The following is an 18,714-nucleotide window of genomic DNA, read 5'->3' as shown; positions in this document are numbered from 1 at the left end:
TCCCCTGCTCACGGATTCTGCCAGTCATCTCAGCCAGTGTCATATAGTCTATTACCTTCATCTGCCACTCTTCCAAGGTGGGTAATTCTTCTGTCTTCCAATACTTTGCGATGAGTATTCTTGCTGCTGTCGTAGCATACATAAAGAAATTTCTATCTTTCTTTGACACCAATTGGCCGACAATGCCCAAGAGAAAGGCCTCTGGTTTCTTAGGAAAAGTACATTTAAGTACCTTTTTCATTTCATTATATATCATTTCCCAGAAAGCCTTAATCTTCGGGCACGTCCACCAAAGATGATAAAAAGTACCTTCCGTTTCTTTACACTTCCAACACTTATTATCAGGCAAATGATAAATTTTTGCTAGCTTGACTGGGGTCATGTACCACCTATAGATCATTTTCATAATATTTTCCTTTAAGGCATTACATGCCGTAAATTTTATACCAGTGTTCCACAACCATTCCCAGTCAGCAAACATAATGTTATGACCAATGTCCTGTGCCCACTTAATCATAGCTGATTTAACTATTTCATCTTGTGTATTCCATTTCAGCAGCAGATTATACATTTTTGACAAATTCTTAGTATTGGATTCTAACAGTTCAATTTCTAATTTTGATTTCTCCACCTGGAATCCAATTTTCCTGTCTTGTTTATGTACCTCCATTATTTGATAATAATGGAGCCAATCTCGAACCTTGGGTTTCAATTTCTCATAGCTCTGTAACTTCAATTTATCTCCATCTTGTTCCAAAATTTCCCAATACTTTAGCCATTCAGCTTCCATATTAAGCTTTTTCAGCGCTGTAGCCTCTAAAGGTGACAACCATCTAGGGGTTTTACTTTCCAACAAATCTTTATATCTTATCCAAACGTTATATAATGCTTTCCTGACAATATGGTTTTTAAAGGCCCTATGCACCTTAATTTTATCATACCATAGATATGCATGCCAACCAAATGTATTATTAAAACCTTCTAAGTCCAAGATATCTGTATTCTCGAGGAGCATCCATTCTTTCAGCCAGCAAAATGCTGCTGCTTCATAATACAGTTTTAAGTCCGGCAGAGCAAACCCCCCTCTTTCTTTTGCATCCGTCAGTATTTTAAATTTTATTCTGGGCTTTTTGCCCTGCCAGACAAATTTCGAGATATCCTTCTGCCACCTCTTGAAACAATCTATCTTGTCCAGAATTTGTAATGTTTGGAACAAAAATAACATTCTAGGCAATACATTCATCTTAATAGCTGCAATTCGGCCTAACATTGACAATCTCAAATTTGACCATATTTCTAGATCTTTTTTAATTTCCGACCAACATTTTTCATAATTGTCTTTATACAAGTTCGAATTCTTAGATGTCAAATAGACCCCTAGGTATTTCACCTTCTTTACCACTGTCAAACCTGTTTCATTCTGGAACTTCTCCCTTTCCATGACTGTCAAATTTTTTTCCAAAACTTTAGTCTTTTGTTTATTCAATTTAAATCCGGCCACCTGACCAAATTCTTGAATTAGCTCCAACACCCTTTTTGTACTAGTGTCTGGCTCTTGTAAAGTAAGTACTAAATCATCTGCAAAGGCCCTTAACTTGTAATGTTTGGCTCCGACCTGTACACCTTTAACCTGCTGGTCATCTCTAATCATATTAAGCAACACCTCCAGAACAGAAATAAAAAGTAAAGGGGAAATTGGGCACCCCTGTCGTGTCCCTTTTTCTATTTTAAATTCTTCAGTTATCACATTATTTACAATCAACTTAGCCTTTTGTTCAGCGTATATGGCACCCATACCATTCTCAAATCCTTGGCCTACCCCCATCCCATGAAGATTCTTTTTCATAAAACTCCAAGAAATATTGTCAAAGGCTTTCTCCGCGTCCACAAAGATCAGAACTGCTTTAGTGTTTATATTCACCTCTAATAATTCCAAAATGTCTATTATGTTCCTCACATTATCTGATAAATGCCTTTTTGGGAGAAAGCCTGCTTGGTCCTTATGAATCTTCTCCATCAACACTCTTTTCAATCTTTTTGCCAGAATGTCTGCAAAAATTTTATAATCCACATTAAGTAATGATATTGGGCGGTAGTTCTTAAGTTGAGTCTTTTCAGTCTCTGTCTTTGGTATGAGTGTAATATACGCTTCTTTCCACGATTCTGGTGCCCTTTTCCCCTCCAAGATCTCATTACAGACTTCCTTTAATGGTTGTACCAACCACTCCTTCAAAGCTTTATAGTATCTGGAAGTCAGTCCATCTGGTCCTGGAGATTTGCCCAGTTGCATATTTTGAATGGCACTCTCTATCTCTTGATCTGTTATTCTCTGGTTTAGATCCACCTTACTTTGGTAAGAGATTTTTTGTAGTCCATACTTTTTAAGGAATTCGTCTATATCTTCTTCCTTCTGCGGTCCTTGTGAATATAGCTTTTTAAAATAACTCAAAAAACAGTTTCTTATCTTGTTAGGTTTAGAAATATTCTTTCCATCCACTTCTAGACTTGTAACTGTATTTAGTTTCTGTCTTTTCTTCAGTTGCCAAGCCAGAAGCTTACCACATTTATCTGCTGATTCAAAAGTCTTTTGTCTCATTTGTTTTATCTTCCATTCAATCTCTTGATTCATCAATTCCATATATTGTGTCTGGTATAACTTAATCTCTCTCAGAATCTCCTGGGACTTTGGTTTTGATCTCAATTTCTTCTCTCCTTCTTTTATCTTTTCCAAGATCTTATCCTTCTTCTCATTTTGCTTTCTCTTTTTTACTGAATTTTGTTGAATTAAAAATCCTCGCATCACTGCTTTGCTTGCGTCCCATATCACTCTTTTTTCTACATCAGTTTTTAGATTTATTTCAAAATAGTCCTTTAAAGTTTTTTGGGCCTTTCTATGGATCTCCTCGTCTCGAAATAGGTTGTCATTCATCCTCCATCTGAATTGACCAGTTACTGTAAATTTCATCTCCATCTTCACGGCGTTATGGTCGGAGCAAGTCTTTGGACAGATTTCCACTTTCTTAATCTTTGGAGCCAACCCACTAGTAATCCAAATTTGATCGATTCTGGTCCAGGTCATCATTGCTTCAGAGAAGAAGGTTCCCTCTCTCTCGAGAGGGTTCCTTGTTCTCCATATATCAATCAAGTCCATATTTTCAGTCATTTCAAAGAAAGTCTTTGGTAGTCTCCCATCTCTGGTAATTACCTGTCTTTGTGCTTTATCCATATTTGTAGATACCACTCCGTTCATATCTCCCATCATAATTAATTTGTAATCCAAATAGTCCAACAATGTCTCATGCAGCTTCTTAAAAAATTCTGACTTCCCTTCATTAGGTGCATAGATCCCTAGTATCAAAAATTTTTCACCTTGAATTTGCACTTCAATTGCCAAATATCTTCCTTGTTCATCTTTAAATATAAACTTTGGGGAAAATTTTTCTTTTGCATAGATTACCACTCCTCTTTTCTTAACTTTATCCGATGAAATAAATTCTTGGCCTAATCTCTTATTGACGAGTAATTTCCTATGCAATCTTGTTATATGAGTTTCCTGTAAACAAATTATGTCCAACTGCTCTTTTTTCAATAAATGGAATATGTTTTTCCTCCTTCGCGGAAGATTGAGTCCATTACAATTCCAGCTTAGAAGTTGCAGGGCCATCCTGAAGCTATTTACCTCCTGTCGCTCCGAGTAGTTGTTCTTCTTCTGTCGGTGATTTCAGTCCAAACGTCAGGTTTAAAATGTCTGTTGCATCTTTCGTTTCTGATGTTATTTCCTCTCCGACTGTTCCTTTCAGAAGGTCTTCCCTGTAGTGATTTAAAAATTGATCTCGATCTTCTACTGATCTTATCCTTATTTTCCTACCTTTGAATTTGAAAGATAGGCCTTGCGGGAATTCCCACCTGAAAGGTACTTCGTTCTTCTTCAGCAATCCGACCAATTCTTTATAGTATGTTCTTGCGTCTAGAATTTCCTTTGGGATATCTTTAAAGATCTCCACAAAAGACTTTTCAATCTCGAGTGTTCTTTGAAAATGCAAGCTCAATATTTTTTCTCTTTCCTCTCTTGATCTTAATGTTATTAGGCAATCCCTTGGCTTCTTCCTGCCTTGTGCTCTTCCCAGTCTAAAAGCAGTGACTATTTTAATTTCTTCCTTCTCTAACTCCTGTTGCCAAAAATCAGAAAATTCTTTAGAAAGGAAGTTCGCCAAGTTGTCTCCTTCACTTTCAGGCACCGCTCGTAGTCTTAAGTTTCTACTTCTCCTCTCCAATTCAAGCATAGACAGGGCCAATGTATGATCTTCTAGCTTTTTGCAAACTGGTACAATTTTTTCCTGTGTAGCATCCGCCGAGACTTTAGCCTCATCAGCAGAGACTTTGGCTTCTTCTGCAATTTTACGTATATTAGCAGAGTCCTCTAATATTTTATTAATAGATTCTGTATTAGATGTCACCCTTTTCCCTAATTCATTCACACTTTGTGTATTCTGATCAAGTTTGATTGAGAGTTCTGTCAATTTTCTACTATTTTCCGCCCCCTGCTTTGTCAAAGATTCCAAAGACTCATTTATTTTAACCAAAGCTTGTGTTACAGGATCTGATGACATTGTTGTTCTTGTCTGACCAGTTGCAGCTGGTGCCACTGGGATGCCTGGGACTGAAATTCTTCGCTGTGAAGATTTTGTTTTGTATTGTCTCCCAGACCTGGTTGTTGTCTCTTCTGATGCACCACTCATGCCTAGCCAAGGTCACTCTCGCAGCTGTTAGTTGTTTTTCAAGGGAAATTTCCACTGCCTTAATAGTTACAGCCCAATTTGCAACAGTTATCAAAGTGTCCTCTAGGGGAACAAAGTTTCCAAAGCTACACAAAATGTCTTACAGTCCAAAATTCCCCTGAGGTTTCCCAATAGTCAATTGTAACAGTTCTTATATTTTCAGAGTTCAACAAACCAGTAATTTAATGTCTCTCCTGAGCTGAGTAGTTTGAAACAATGTAATAATCTAAGTGACAGCTCACTGACAGTTCTCTCTCTCCAGGTTCCTTTGCCCCGGCAGTCCGTTTCAGGGGTATTTGACACAGCGATAAAAAGTTTTAAAATCTTTTTCTGGCAGGTTCTAATTCCAAATTCCTCCCCCTTTTGCTCCTGCCTACCAAAAGGGGGAAAATTCACAGTTTATGTCTGGTTCTCTTCACTCTTTGCGATCTCTCAATGGTTGCAGCTTTTAATCCTTCTTTGCTTTATCCTTATGCAGTCCGGGAAAGGCTGACTTCCTTACTTTAACCAATCCCGTTTTCAGCCAAATTTCAAAAAGATAATTGTAAATCCCAATTAAGTCAGTCTTACTCACTGGTTTTACTTTGTAATCCAATTTTCAGGAAGGAATCGGCGCTCTCCGGCTATGGCGATGCGGCTTCGCTTTACAAGCTGGGTAGCGGCTCTCAGCACCGCTTCTCCCCCCGCTGCCGTTCCGGAGCCTTTAAAAAGGCTCCCTTGCGATTTCGGGGGGGCGCGATGGTGCCCACCGAGCCTCCTTGTTCACAGGCTTCCGCGCCTGTAATTTTTGAGGGTCCCCGCTTCGCCGTAGCGACAGGACCCGAACTTGTAAAGCAGACCCCCTCCGGAGCTCGGAGGGAAATCCGCCATTAACCGATGGCGCCGACCGGAAGTCGAAAATTACGAATTTTCTCTGAAGGAGGGAAAGCAGATCATTCTTATTCTTACTAGTAATTACATTTGTATACAGCCCTTCATCCAAAGACATAGCTGTCAACTTACAGATTTTAAAATAAGGGACCAGCAGCCAAAATAAGGGACCTGCAGCCTCACCTGTTCCAGGCACTCCAGTCTTCCTGTCCTCCTGCAGTCTGGTCAAACTCATGCTGGTAGCTTCAAGAACACTGTCCAACCAACTTTGTAACCAGAGGTTCAACTGAATAGAATCTGAATCACATGCACCACAAGGCCTATGCAGCCTCAACTTAAGATGGCTCCCCGGCCTAGCTTTGCACTGCAAAGTTTGCAGCAGCACGTGCAACAAGATGGCGTCCAGCATTCAAAAAACCCCTCAGTTTGCATTAACTAGCCACACACAAGGCATGCAAGCTCCACCCCCCGGTCGTTCTTAGACTTCTTATTGGGTGAACAACACAGCCAAGCAACACAGTTGGAGCCTCCCTCCTCCCTGGCCGGCAGGGAGGGAGGGAGGGAGGGAGAGGAGCTGCTTCCTTTGAAATTTAAGGGACATCATTTAAGGGACATTTAAGGGACATCCATCAATAAGGGACAGCAGCGGGACATGGCGCTGGAATAAGGGACTGTCCCTTCAAATAAGGGACACTTGACAGCTATGTCCAAAGATCACAGGGCAGATCACAACATAAAAATACAAAATGAGAACACAAAATAGATTGCTAGTATCAAAATATCCAGCAACAGTACTTTTCTTTGTTTTCTTTCAGGATCAGAATGTGAAGACCTTATGGAAGAGTTATTGTGCTGCCTCATTCAGCTAATTGTTGAGATTCCTCTTTTGTAAGTAAACTTCCTGATAAAAGTTACGGAATGTCTGTTTCAGTTGCCTTCTGAGAAGATATAGTAAAATAACCAGCTAACAGTTTGCCAATTTTATAATAGCTTTACAAAAATAAAAATAAATGGTGACATTTCTTTTGGACCAACTGCTGTTTGAAATGCCAGGAGCAATCTTTTGGGTATTGGTGAAGGTGTGGCAATAGGTCAGTGTTGGGCAGCATGGTACCCCCATACCCTGCAGATGATGTGGACTACAACTGCTCACCATATCCAGCTTCCTTGAATGGGACTGAAGCTGGTTGAATCTCCTTCATTGGGGTTTTTAAAGCAGAAGTTGGATGGCCATCTGTCATGGATGCTTTAGTTGAAATTCCTGCACTGCGGGGGATTGGACTAAAGAACCCTTGAAGTCCCTTCCAACTCTACAATTCTTTGATTCTATCTTGAGCACTACTTGATGCAAAGCAGTAGAAAAGTTTTTTAAACCTAGCTTGCATGCATATCAGAACTAGGACTGCTCTCTCTTTACTTATACTGCTCTGAGAAGTGCTTGCTACATGGCTATGGTTTATAAATACGTTTAATATAATTGCCATCCAGCCTTACTGGTTGTGGTTAAGCAACCCCTCAGAAGCCAGGAAACAAAAATACTGTATTTTTTGCTCTAGAAGACTCACTTTTTCCCTCCTAAAAAGTAAGGGGAAATGCGTGTGCGTCTTATGGAGCGAATGCAGGCTGTGCAGCTATCACAGAAGCCAGAACAGCAAGAGGGATTGCTGCTTTCACTGCGCAGCGATCCCTCTTGCTGTTCTGGCTTCTGAGATTCAGAATATTTTTTTTCCTTCAAAAACTAGGTGCGTCTTGTGGTCTGGTGCATCTTATAGAGCGAGAAATAAGGTAGTTGCCTTAACATTGGATTTCTAAAAAGGTTTAGCAAATAATAATGGAAGCTCAGAGATCTCCCCTGTTGCCACATCATTCTGTAGGCTCTCACCACCCACTCTGCCACAATCCTCTTTGCTTCCAGCTCTGTATCCACTTCCTGCCTCAGTTGTGCACATTGTTGGTACCTCCACACACTGTGTTTGTTTCTGCTTGCCGTGGGCGGAGGGGAGTGTTAAAAATATTTCAAAGTTGCATTGTTGCATTGCTTTCAAAGTTGCATTTTTCCTTTGCTTTCCTTTTGTACGTTCTTTATTCCAAATCTTTTGGTTTAAATTGTTTTTTTTTTCTTCTTCTATAGGTGGATTTGTTATGAGGCTATCTTAATTGGCCTTACATTTAGCTACCTCCTTATTTTTATGTATTTGTACTGTCCAGCCCTGAAAAATGTCAGCAGAACTTGTTTTCTGTCTCTTTTAGATTAGCCGTTGAAGTTCATTTTTCTCTGTTGGAGCCTTTTCATTTTTCACATTGCTGATTTCTTTTTCACTTGGAATGAGGTTAGCCATTTAGTATCCCGATAAAGGCCCAGCTGTTTTCTTTGGAAACCTCAATGTCATGAAACATGGTCCTGCCGTCATTATATTAATTCTTGGGCAGTTGCTGTCTAATGAATTTGTGGCATGATTTAGAGATTCTGATGATGCAAAGAGGTATTGTTGCTACTTCCTGGAACACTGATACTTCTGTCTCGGGCAGATTAGAGGAAATGCTGAGAGGTGAAAGGACGGAGTAATAGATACACATTCATAAATCATTCTCTTTGTTGGAAGGCAGCGTGCGGCCGTATGGAGACGAGTGATAGCCGGTCACTCCATTTGAAAACAGTCTGAAACCACAGTCAAGCCCTATAAAAATCAATCACCAGGATGCAGAGTTGCATGCATCTAGTTCCAGGAGCCCAAAGGGCAGAAGATACGCATTTCTTGAACAGCAGCAACCTCATCCCCTAAAAAATGTGGCATGGTAGTGAGAGACCTTTGAAATAAGTGTCCAAAGCAGTCTGTGATATGGAATGGAAGAAATAGCGTCTTCCGTTAAGATACCTCCCTGATGATTGAAGTGAGAATGACTTCTGCACAAGTCAGAGGCCATTGAGGCTTTTATTTGTTTTATTTATTATCTGTCCCTGCTATCTGGGTGAAGGTAATATTTAAAATGCCAGCCAGTCAAAATTATGAATTATTTTTATTTTATTTTTAAAAGAAAAGGTTGCTCAACACTTTAAAGACCCTTAAGGATGATGGGGAGTGAAAATGTTTAGAAAAAGTTTTGACCTTTTCAAATCTCACAACTGCTCTGCCTGCTCGGGTTAATGGGCATTAATGGGTTAGTGGGTTAATGAAAAAGCCAGCTTGAGATCACTGGGTCTTATTTATTTCATGAAATTTATACACCGCTTGGTTGTATAAACAAAAACTACAAAGCTGTTTACAAAAAGATAAAACAAGAAAATCAATACAAATTGACAATACTTTAAAAGCGGAAGTGAAAGCTTCTGAACGCCACCCAGCTATGCAGAAAGAGGAGGAGCATGCAAGCCTGGGGCGTGCTATGTCTCATTTCAGCTCATTTACCGTATTTTTCGCCCCATAGGGCACACCGGCCCATAGGGCGCACCTAGGATTTTTTGGGGGGGAATAAAGAAAAAAATTATTTTCCCCCCCCAGGCGCGGGGCTGGGGCAGGGGAAGCCCGAGCTTCCCCCGACCCCAGCCCCCAGAACAGGCAGCTCTCTGCAAGCCGTGGGAGACCAGTGCGAAGTTGCGCCGGGCTCCCAAGGGTTGTGGAGAGCTGCCCGAAGCCCGGGGCGTGCTCCGCTGCGCTCCCCAGGTTTCGGGCTGCAGGCTGCTGTCCGCAAGCCTTGGGAGCCCGGTGGGAACTCCCGCCGGCTCCCAAGGCTTGCAGATAGCTTCCTGAAGCCTGGAGAGCGAGAGGGGTCGGTGCGCACCGACCCCTCTCGCTCTCCAGGCTTCAGCGAAAGCCTGCATTCGCCCCATAGGACGCACACACATTTCCCCTTCATTTTTGGACAGGAAAAACTGCGTCCTATAGGGTGAAAAATACCGTATGTTGATCTAAATTATGGTTTAGCATAATGTTTGAACATGACCTGTGGTTGATTCAGATGTAATGACAATTCAACTTTTGCTGCTATAAGTATGAACAACCTTGATCTTAATGCACCACCTTGATCTTAATGTGCACTTCCCTCTATATGTAAAGGGAGGAGATTAGAAGTTTCCTATCTTGGTGAATGTGAAACTATCGTTTGCTGTTGCTTCCAAATGCAACAGAATATGTTTGCTGTGTTTGGATGCAATAGCAAGCTGTGTTTTTTCATTAACCATCTTAGGAAGTGTCTGTTATCTCATGTAAAGGAAGGAGATGACAGAACACGCTCATCTCATAAAAGCAAAGCATCATTCGCTGGTTTGCTATTATGTCTGACTTCAGCAATAAGAGTAAATCAAGTCTAGAAAAATCATGTAGGTTGTTTGAGGGTTTTTTGGATGGTGGTTTTCAATGACTGGTGCAAGGATGCAAATATCCTTCATTTAGAATAATTCAATGACTGTTTCACACCACCTATAGATGATTACTTTTACTTTTACAGTTGAATTGTGGAGCTATAGTCATGTTAAGGGTGAGTTGGTTGATTTGCTTTCCACCAGTATGAGAAATGGTGGTAGTGGGGTTAGGTTCTGTGGCTTGTTGTTAGAAAACAGAAAGCCCTTAACACACAACATATTAAACTGAAATGTTTGTTGTTATTTGAATATATTGGTAAGTAGGGACTAGAAATCAAAATACTGACCATCTGAAGCTTACCCAGAGGCATGAAATGACTCGTAAACAAGGCATCTTAATTCCCTGTTGTAGCTTCTGAATGCACTCCCTTCCGTTCTGTGGAGGTGGGAGAATTAACTGGAAATATTTCCTGTTCTTTCCATGGAGAAGAGCGTGGCAGAAGAGGTCACGGTTGCTTTCAATTATTTTTTCTTTAAAGTACATTGAGAAGCTTCCCAAACAATTTATGGATGGCTGTAACTAGTATATTCTTTGCATGCATGTTTGCCATTAGTGGGCGTTAATTTTGGGAGCTATGCCAAGAGGAAAGATCAGGTTCACATTAAGTTCTTGTATTCGTACCCTGAAAATGATAATTGGATACTCAGCTTGCTTTGCAGTGTTCTAAACTGACCTATACTCTTTGGCAACTCCTCTTTCACCTTTTCTGGTAGACCCTCAGGAAGTATGGCAATCAAACCCTGTTCCTGTATCATTTGAAACTTGCAGTGTGGAACAACCAATTCTGACAATCATAATTAGTGATTTCTTTTATAAAAAAACTCTTAATTCTTCCAGTGAAATAAGTTAACTGGGTTAAAGTTGAGGTGTGAGAAATTAGAATGGCTTAAAGAAGTAAGGTGGGCCAGTGTATGGGCAGCAAGCAACTAAGAGTAGATCCACTGAAATTAATGAAAATGACTAAGGTTCATGAAGTTCAGTAGGTCTACTCTGAGTAAAACTTAGTTGAATACCACCCTAAAGGTGTACCTACCTGAACACGTTGGCCATCCTGGCAACATATATCAGCAAAGCAGAAAATACAGGCTAAAGTGAAAATTATTAACCATACATGTATCCCTTCTGTATGCTGAATGTAAGAATCAAGTACAGTGGTACCTCGGGTCACGTTACCTTCGGGTAACGTAACTTTCAGGTTGCACACGGACCCCCAGAACTAATTAAGTTCATATCTGGAGGGTCCACTGTAGACTTGTTTATTAAAAAGTGTGTAATGCAAGGTGATACTTTATGATGTTGCATGTAATATTTTTATACTCTCAGGTGTTCATGAAAACACTTTAGTAGAAAGCAATTTATACATCTTAGGGGCTCTTTTGTTACACCTGTCATGTATGTGGTACTTCTTCTTGAACAATTCCTGCTTAGCTGAGATAACATTCAAATAATTATTTTTAAATGGGAGTTGGCTGAGCGAGTCTTTCCCAATGAACCAGCACCCAACTGGTGATGCTGATTTCATTGGTGGGAGCCCCTGGCTACAAGAACTGGTCATTCAAACATCCTAGCCATATGGGATAGGAGCTGTTTTTCTGTGCACATCTCCTGTCTGCCTGGGATGACTTTTAAAGACCAAAGCACAAGGATGCAGATTTCAAAAGAGAGACTAGAAAACTGCACACGGCTGGTACACAGATTTGTGATGCATTTCTTTTAAAGGAGATACTAGAGAACGTTTATTTAATAGTAGAAACATGTCAATTTCTTGTCATATCTAACATGTTTCAAGTGCAACATACTCAAGTACAACTTCAGAGGCAATTCTTTTGTCTTTTAAAAACTTGCTTGTAACACATCTCTTGAATAATAATAAGTATTTTTCTCTTAAGAGAACACTTAAATGGTACATCACTTAGATATTTTTTAATGTTGAGCTGTTTAGAGCAGTTTAGAAATGTTCTAAATAGTATACTTAGTGTTCCTTGTCTTTTGCTAAGGTATTCCTTAGCAAAAGGTAATCTTTTGTTTGGAGCTAAACATGATGCACATGTACACATTATACTGCGTGTAGGATCACTTTCCCCTTGCTGTAAGTCATGGAAATGTTGTGTCTCCACATCTGCCACTGCCAGATAATGATGTTGGGTGGAGAAGCACATGAAATAATGGCGCAGGGCAGGGCAAATGCTCCTATGTGTTACAGGGAGGTCATGTGACACAGGGACATAATTTTTCGCAGCGGCAGCTGGTCTCACATACCGTATAGCTCAGGGGTAGCTAATGTGGTACCCTCTTGATGTTGCTAGACAGCAACGCCCATCATCCATAGCTAGCATGGCCTATGATTGTGGTTGATGAGAGTTGTTGTCTGACAACATCTGGAGGGCACTACGTTGCTTACTGCTGGTCTAGCTAAATGTGGGTGTTTTATAAGTAGTAGTAATGAAGCCTCATATGTCAGACAAAGCAAAACAAATACATTAGAGACAGTGTTGTGTAGTGGTTAGAATGTTGGTTGGATTGGGGTCCGGGAGATCTCTGCAGGAGTTCAGCTCCCCACTTGGCCATGAAGGTCTCTTGGTGAAATCTACCTTGTAGGACAGTTGTGATGATAAAATGAGGATAAAATTGTGAAATCTACCTTGTAAGACAGTTGTGATAATAAAATGAGGTGAGAGGAGAACAGTGTACAATACCTTGTACTTCTTGGAGGAAAGGCAGAATGTCAATGTAATAAATAAAAACAAAAGATAAATGGAGTTCCATTTGATTTGTTAAGACAAAAGGTGGGTGGTGGGTGTTGGAAGCAATGAGGGAGCTAGAAATAGGACAGTATTTAATACAGTGGTACCTCGGGTTAAGAACTTAATTTGTTCTGGAGGTCCGTTCTTAACCTGAAACTGTTCTTAACCTGAGGTACCACTTTAGCTAATGGGGCCTCCCACTGCTGCCACGCTGCTGCCGCACAATTTCTGTTCTCATCCTGAAGCAAAGTTCCTAACCTGAGGTACTGTTTCTGGGTTAGCGGAGTCTGTAACCTGAAGCGTCTGTAACCCGAGGTACCACTGTAGTGTATTCTTGATTCATTTCATACATCTGGAAGAGCTTCTGTGACATTGTTGACAGGAGCTGGGGCCCTTTCCTTATTCTCAAGGGCTTCCTTGCTCTAGGCTTATTGCAAACACATTAATTTCAAGTATTTGCTCATAATCGAAAAATTCAGCTGTCAAATATATATTCATTGGTTTTCATTAATCCTCTTACTGTTTTTCTTTGCAGAGACATAACATACAGCATTTCTCTAGAAGCTGTGACGACTTTTGTTGTTTTCCTCTCCTGCCAACTGTTCCACAAGGAAATTCTGCGGGAAAGCATCATTCATAAATACCTCATGCGTGGTCGATGGTATGTTCAAACCACAATGCTGCTTTCTATATAGATTGTTTTCATTATTGGAGTTCACTGAGTTCTTGTATCTGCCGCTTCAATATTATAAATGCTTTCATTTAGTTTGGATGCCAAAGTATCTCTCAAACTCCTAGTGAGCTGAATCTTAACAACTCGGAGAGATGAGAAAATATTCAGCTCATCTAAATAGAAGTGTGTCAAGGCAGTGAAAATAGAACGCTGACTCTAAATGTGAAATAGTTTGCATGTGGGTGTGTCTACATACAATCCCACTTTATAATACATATGCAGAATCCTGTTGAATATAGAAATTTCAGCCCTATATTTTATTTTTTAAAAAATACAGAACTTTTTTCAGAGTACAAAGTGCTTCACAATTCTTACTGCATCTCTTTGCATCTGAGGCACCATTTCTCAAACTATGTGACTGACCTCCTGTGGGTGGGGTAGGGTGGTGGGCAGTTAGCTGAGAAATCCTTCAGCGGTTAGGGGCTTGGGTGTTGAGGATTATCAGAGGCAAGTACAGAACCCATTGATCCTGTCCCTCTTGTGGAAGACGAGCTGCTTCACTGAAAAACTAATCTCACCACACCCTGGGATACATAACATCTTTTCCAAATAAATAAATAGACCAGCCTCTATTTTTTTAGTAGGATTTTGATTAACTGTGCACAGAATGCAAGGTCGTGACTCCCTTTCTGAATTTTATTTTAATAATAAACTGATGGTTTTTTAAAAATAAATGTAAAGCCTTGGGGTGATAGTCAAGGAGACCTTTATGCTCTCCCAAATTATCTAGGATTTTTTCAGATTTTCTTTACAGCTATAACTTATTTATTCATATTTCTGGATCCCACTGTAGATTGGGGCTCTGCAGGGGTGGAGTGTGTTTAGAAGGTAGGGTCAAAGTCAAAAAGAGTTTGAGAAACTCCTTGCAGGAAAGCTGGGTTGTGAGACAGTGAGCTTTATGGATAAAGTGAGGATTTGAAACTAGACATAGATAATCTCTCATGTGCATGTGCAACCATGTGTCTCTTGCACAATATTCACAGCAATGCTTTTCCAAAGACATTTAGTGGCTTGCCTTCATTTATGTTGAACATGCCTCTTTTTTGCGACTAAAACACAGAGAAGAGTGTTATATATAGTCTCTCATAGTCACAACACCATATGCCAGAAAAATATTCTTGTGTGGTCAATATGTCAAGGAAGCATATAATCTGATGGTTATTTCCTTTCTGTGAATAAATACATCCTGCATAAGTCAGGGGATGGGGAGTTGGAAGTTTGATGCTTAAATCAAGATGATGATAATGTCAAATGTAAACCATACTTAACTAATCTGTTGTCTGAGACTGCATTCACCTAAAGGACTTTACGGAATCCTAGCAGACAGTATCTCCTTTCCATCTCTGAATGAAGTTATCTCTGCTATTTCCCCACAATTTAAACAGTTGAGACATGTGCAAGTTCAGTTGATTATTGATATTATTGATCAATATGTGCAACGGAGGGGAAGGCAACTGCAAGGTTTTCACTTCCTTTATGGGGTGGTGATAAATCCAGTTAGAATAATCTTTAAATGTGCCTGGACAACCTGAACTACTACATATTTTGCAAAAAGTAAATGTAAGCACTCTTGCCAGGATTAAGAAAGCAACTTCAGGCAAGCAGATCCAGAGAATTGTGCACACCTTTTGAAATTTTCGGCATTTTTCCTGTTGTTCAGCAAATCCCTCCCCCATCGTACCACACCATAAATTGTTTCAAAAACAGTCTGCCATGTGGCATGGAAGACTGCTGTTTGAAAAGAGGAAGCCTTAACCTGCTTTTGCTTACTTGTGTGACTCTCTAGGTTGTTCGTATTTTCACATTTTTGAAAGCATTGTGGGGTTGGGTGTCCTTCAAAATAGAGGCTTTAAAAATGTTTAGTTATATGGTTATTTAGATTACAATGCTCTCACATGTATCTCCTGCTGACCCACTGCCAGTTTGGGGAATAAATCTGTTTTAAACCTGGCATTTTATGTAATTGCATAGTAGTGCCATCCATCCCAATGAGAAGGATGGTGAGAGAAAGAAATCTGAATTTTATTCTAGTGCCATCCCAAATCAATCTAAATTTTTGGCTCTGTTTTGCATTTTCAGTCTCCCGTATACCAGCAGACTTGTGAAAACATTGCTATATAACTTCATTAGACAAGAGAGAAGTCCTCCCCCAGGGACACATGTCTTTCAGCCAGAGTCAGACGGAGGAGGACTGCTTTATGGAATTGCATCAGGAGTAGCAAGTGAGTCTTTATGTACTGGTGCTACCTATGTATTTGTCCATTTCTTGTTTGAGGGTTTGATTCTACTGTATCGGTGGTTGGCTTGCTTTTCTGCAGGAATGTTGTTTTTATGGGGGTAGTAGGAAAAATGGGAGTGGACCAGGACTTAAGCTGTGCAGAGTGCAAGAGATTGTGCTGTAGGTTTTACTAAGACTGGGGGGAAAGCCTTGCAGTAATTAGATGTTATGGAAATCTGGAGTATCTGTGTGTTGCTGCCTTCAGTGCTTCCTCTTCAGTTTACATACACATTCTTCTAAAATATGCTCTTTTGAGACTGGTATGACCTTTATAAGAACTGGACGGTAAAGGTAGTATCCTTCATTACTATCTCTTTCCACAGACTATGTTACCTAAGTAATTTCTACTCGATCTGTCTCTAGGCCATTGAAGTTAAGCCTCATGGGCATAGTTACAAGTGTGTCTGATTATATGTCCAGCTAACACTCTGAACCTCTTGGGCTTGCCAATCAGAAGGTCAGCGGTTTGAATCCCCGCGACAAAGTGAGCTCCCGTTTCTCAGTCCCAGCTCCTGCCAACCTAGCAGTTCGAAAGCACATCAAAGTGCAAGTAGATACATAGGTACTGCTCTGGCGGGAAGGTAAACGGCGTTTCCATGAGCTGCTCTCATTCGCCAGAAGCAGCTTGGTCATGCTGGCCACATGACCTGGAAGCTGTACGCTGGCTCCCATGGCCAGTAAAGCAAGATGAGCTCCGCAACCCCAGAGTCATCTGCAACTTGACCTAATGGTCAGGGGCCCTTTTACCTTTAACACTCTGATTGTTCCATCCCGCTGGATCGTGGACCCATACCTGGAGATGCAAAGTGAGACTAAAACCCTCAATTTTGGTTATGTGAAGTGTCCTAACTACTTTTGTACCACATCTCTGTACTAGGATTTCCCCCCAAATCATTCTGAAGACATTAAATGCAAACAGTTGTGAGCACAGGCAGTTATTTTCATTGCCATGGCAGTTACAAGTCTCAGTACTGAGTACCGGCTTAGTTTCTTTGCCATATAATTGCACACTACCCAGCCTTCTTTTTCTCAGTTTTGAAGTGAATAGATTTGCCTTCTCTTCTCTTCTGATAGGAATCACTTTTTGGTACGCCCTGCCTCTTTGGATATCTGTTTTCAGCATGAATCAATTCTGTGTCTGTAAGGAATGCTGACAAGTTCTAACCACAGTACTGTGTGTGGTAGGAAGGCTTTCATGTGCATTTTATTTCCTCTCCCCCCACTCCCCTGTCTGTAACTCTTCTGCAACAAAAACAATTAAAGCAGATTGTCTGCACTTCCTCCCTGCTAAAGACCCCACGGTGAGCAAAATGTTAATCTTAAACATACTAGCAGTTTTCATTATTGTCTTGTCTCAAGCCAGTAGAGAACAACAAAGAGTTGGTGAAGTGTCTTGGATGTACTATGATGAAAACATGATACATCTGCATGAACTAGAATTAAACTATTATTGCGTATAAGGCAGATAATGGAAACCCTGTAGCTTTGGCAGCAGAAGTTTTGTTGAAGAGGGCTGTGGCTTATGGGTGGGTGCTTAGAGCATATAGATTTTGTTGTTGTTGTTAGGAATTGTATTATTATTCAATAATTTTTTAAAAAAACCACCTGCTTGCTAGAACCAGAATTAAGACTTTCACCTGTTGGTTCAAATCTCACAAATCTGATTGGAAGCTGAGGCTGTTGCCTTAACAGATGTGCCCTTTGATCAGCAATGATGTAGAGTGTCAAAAATTGTGTGTGCTTTCATCTTACCCCCATGCCTTACCCCTTGTCTTTCTTTCTCCCCCAAATCCAAATGGGGGAGATGGGGTGCCTTGGGCCAGCCAGTATGTCCCACTCTAAAAGATGCATTTTTATCAGCTATAGAATTTGGGGACTTATAATGCCAGGACCTTCCCCCCTCCCCTCTGTTCTGCTTAACTAGGCATAAGCAAACTCGGCCTTCCAGATGTTTTGGGACTTCAACTCCCATCATCCCTAGCTAACAGGACCAGTGGTCAGGGATGATGGGAATCCGAGTTTGCCTATGCCTGCGCTTAACTAAGCCCCTTAAAATAATGTTTGCTTTGCTTAAATTTCAGCTTTTCTCTAAGGATCTCAAGTTGCTATATGTGGTTATTTCTCACTCTGTTATCCCCACAGCAACCCTTGAGACAGGTTAGAATGGAGTTTGTGTGGCCGGCACAAGGTTACCCACTCATTCATTGTCCAATGCTCTGGCAACTACACCGCACTGACTCTTACTGTCCTGATCTGTTCATTCACAACTGGCCCTCTTTCTTACCAAGCTGGTTCTTACACATTTCCAGTGATATTTGGAGTGACCCTTGCCTACAGGCTCTCAGTCTATAGGTGCGAGTGCCCCTGGGGTTTGGATTCCAATATGACTATCATCTCTACAAAGATCACCGTGTGCTAATATGTGGAACAGACACTTTGTGCTGGATTGGGGAGGCTGGGCAGAAGGTACAATCAGTTTCAGAACCTTGGGAAATGCTGTGACAGCAACTATATAAGCATGTTATTTCTCTCCCCATACCCATTCCCTCCTAATTTGAGGGCTGTCAGCCTTTGCAAAGAAGTGGGTAATCTAGTAATGCAGAGTCTTCTATTTTTATATGTAAAATCTGTGCTGGGGCTCCCTTGCCAAGCACATTAAAAGTAGGCTCATTTTTACTTGCTCGGAAAGTTTTCAGTCATGCCCATGACAGTGCACCTGATTCTCCTCTTGGAGGCAGTAAAAGAGCATTTCTTTGTTGTTTGGAGTAAGTGTACAGTACACCGCTGAATGGAAAGAGCCAGCCTCCCACAACCCCTCTGGGCTCTGTTGAATTTACAAACATGTATCGACTTGCCATGCTAATGCTGTTCTATCAGACATTGAATAGTAGTTGTTTTCTCTCAAATCACTGATAAATTGCTTAAATTGTTCCAGACGGGCTTTTTAGAG

General features: G+C 40.7%; 1 protein-coding gene across 5 annotated transcripts in view; it reads left to right on the top strand.

The window, feature by feature from the left end:
• The window catches only part of DYM (dymeclin), a 177,682-nt gene that overhangs the window by 37,599 nt on the left and 121,369 nt on the right, over positions 1-18,714 (top strand). For all 5 annotated transcript variants that reach the window (XM_080973461.1, XM_080973462.1, XM_080973465.1 and 2 more), the window contains exons 7-9: positions 6,464-6,536; positions 13,289-13,414; positions 15,566-15,708. In XM_080973461.1, coding sequence (XP_080829587.1) covers positions 6,464-6,536; positions 13,289-13,414; positions 15,566-15,708 — 342 coding nt within the window. The remainder of the gene's footprint in view (positions 1-6,463; positions 6,537-13,288; positions 13,415-15,565; positions 15,709-18,714) is intronic.

Source organism: Podarcis pityusensis, assembly GCF_964106645.2.
Source record: "Podarcis pityusensis genome assembly, chromosome: 11".
Classification (NCBI taxonomy): Eukaryota; Metazoa; Chordata; class Lepidosauria; order Squamata; family Lacertidae; genus Podarcis; species Podarcis pityusensis.
The sequence above is the reverse complement of the archived record's forward strand: the minus strand, read 5'-3'. Positions and strand labels throughout refer to the sequence as shown.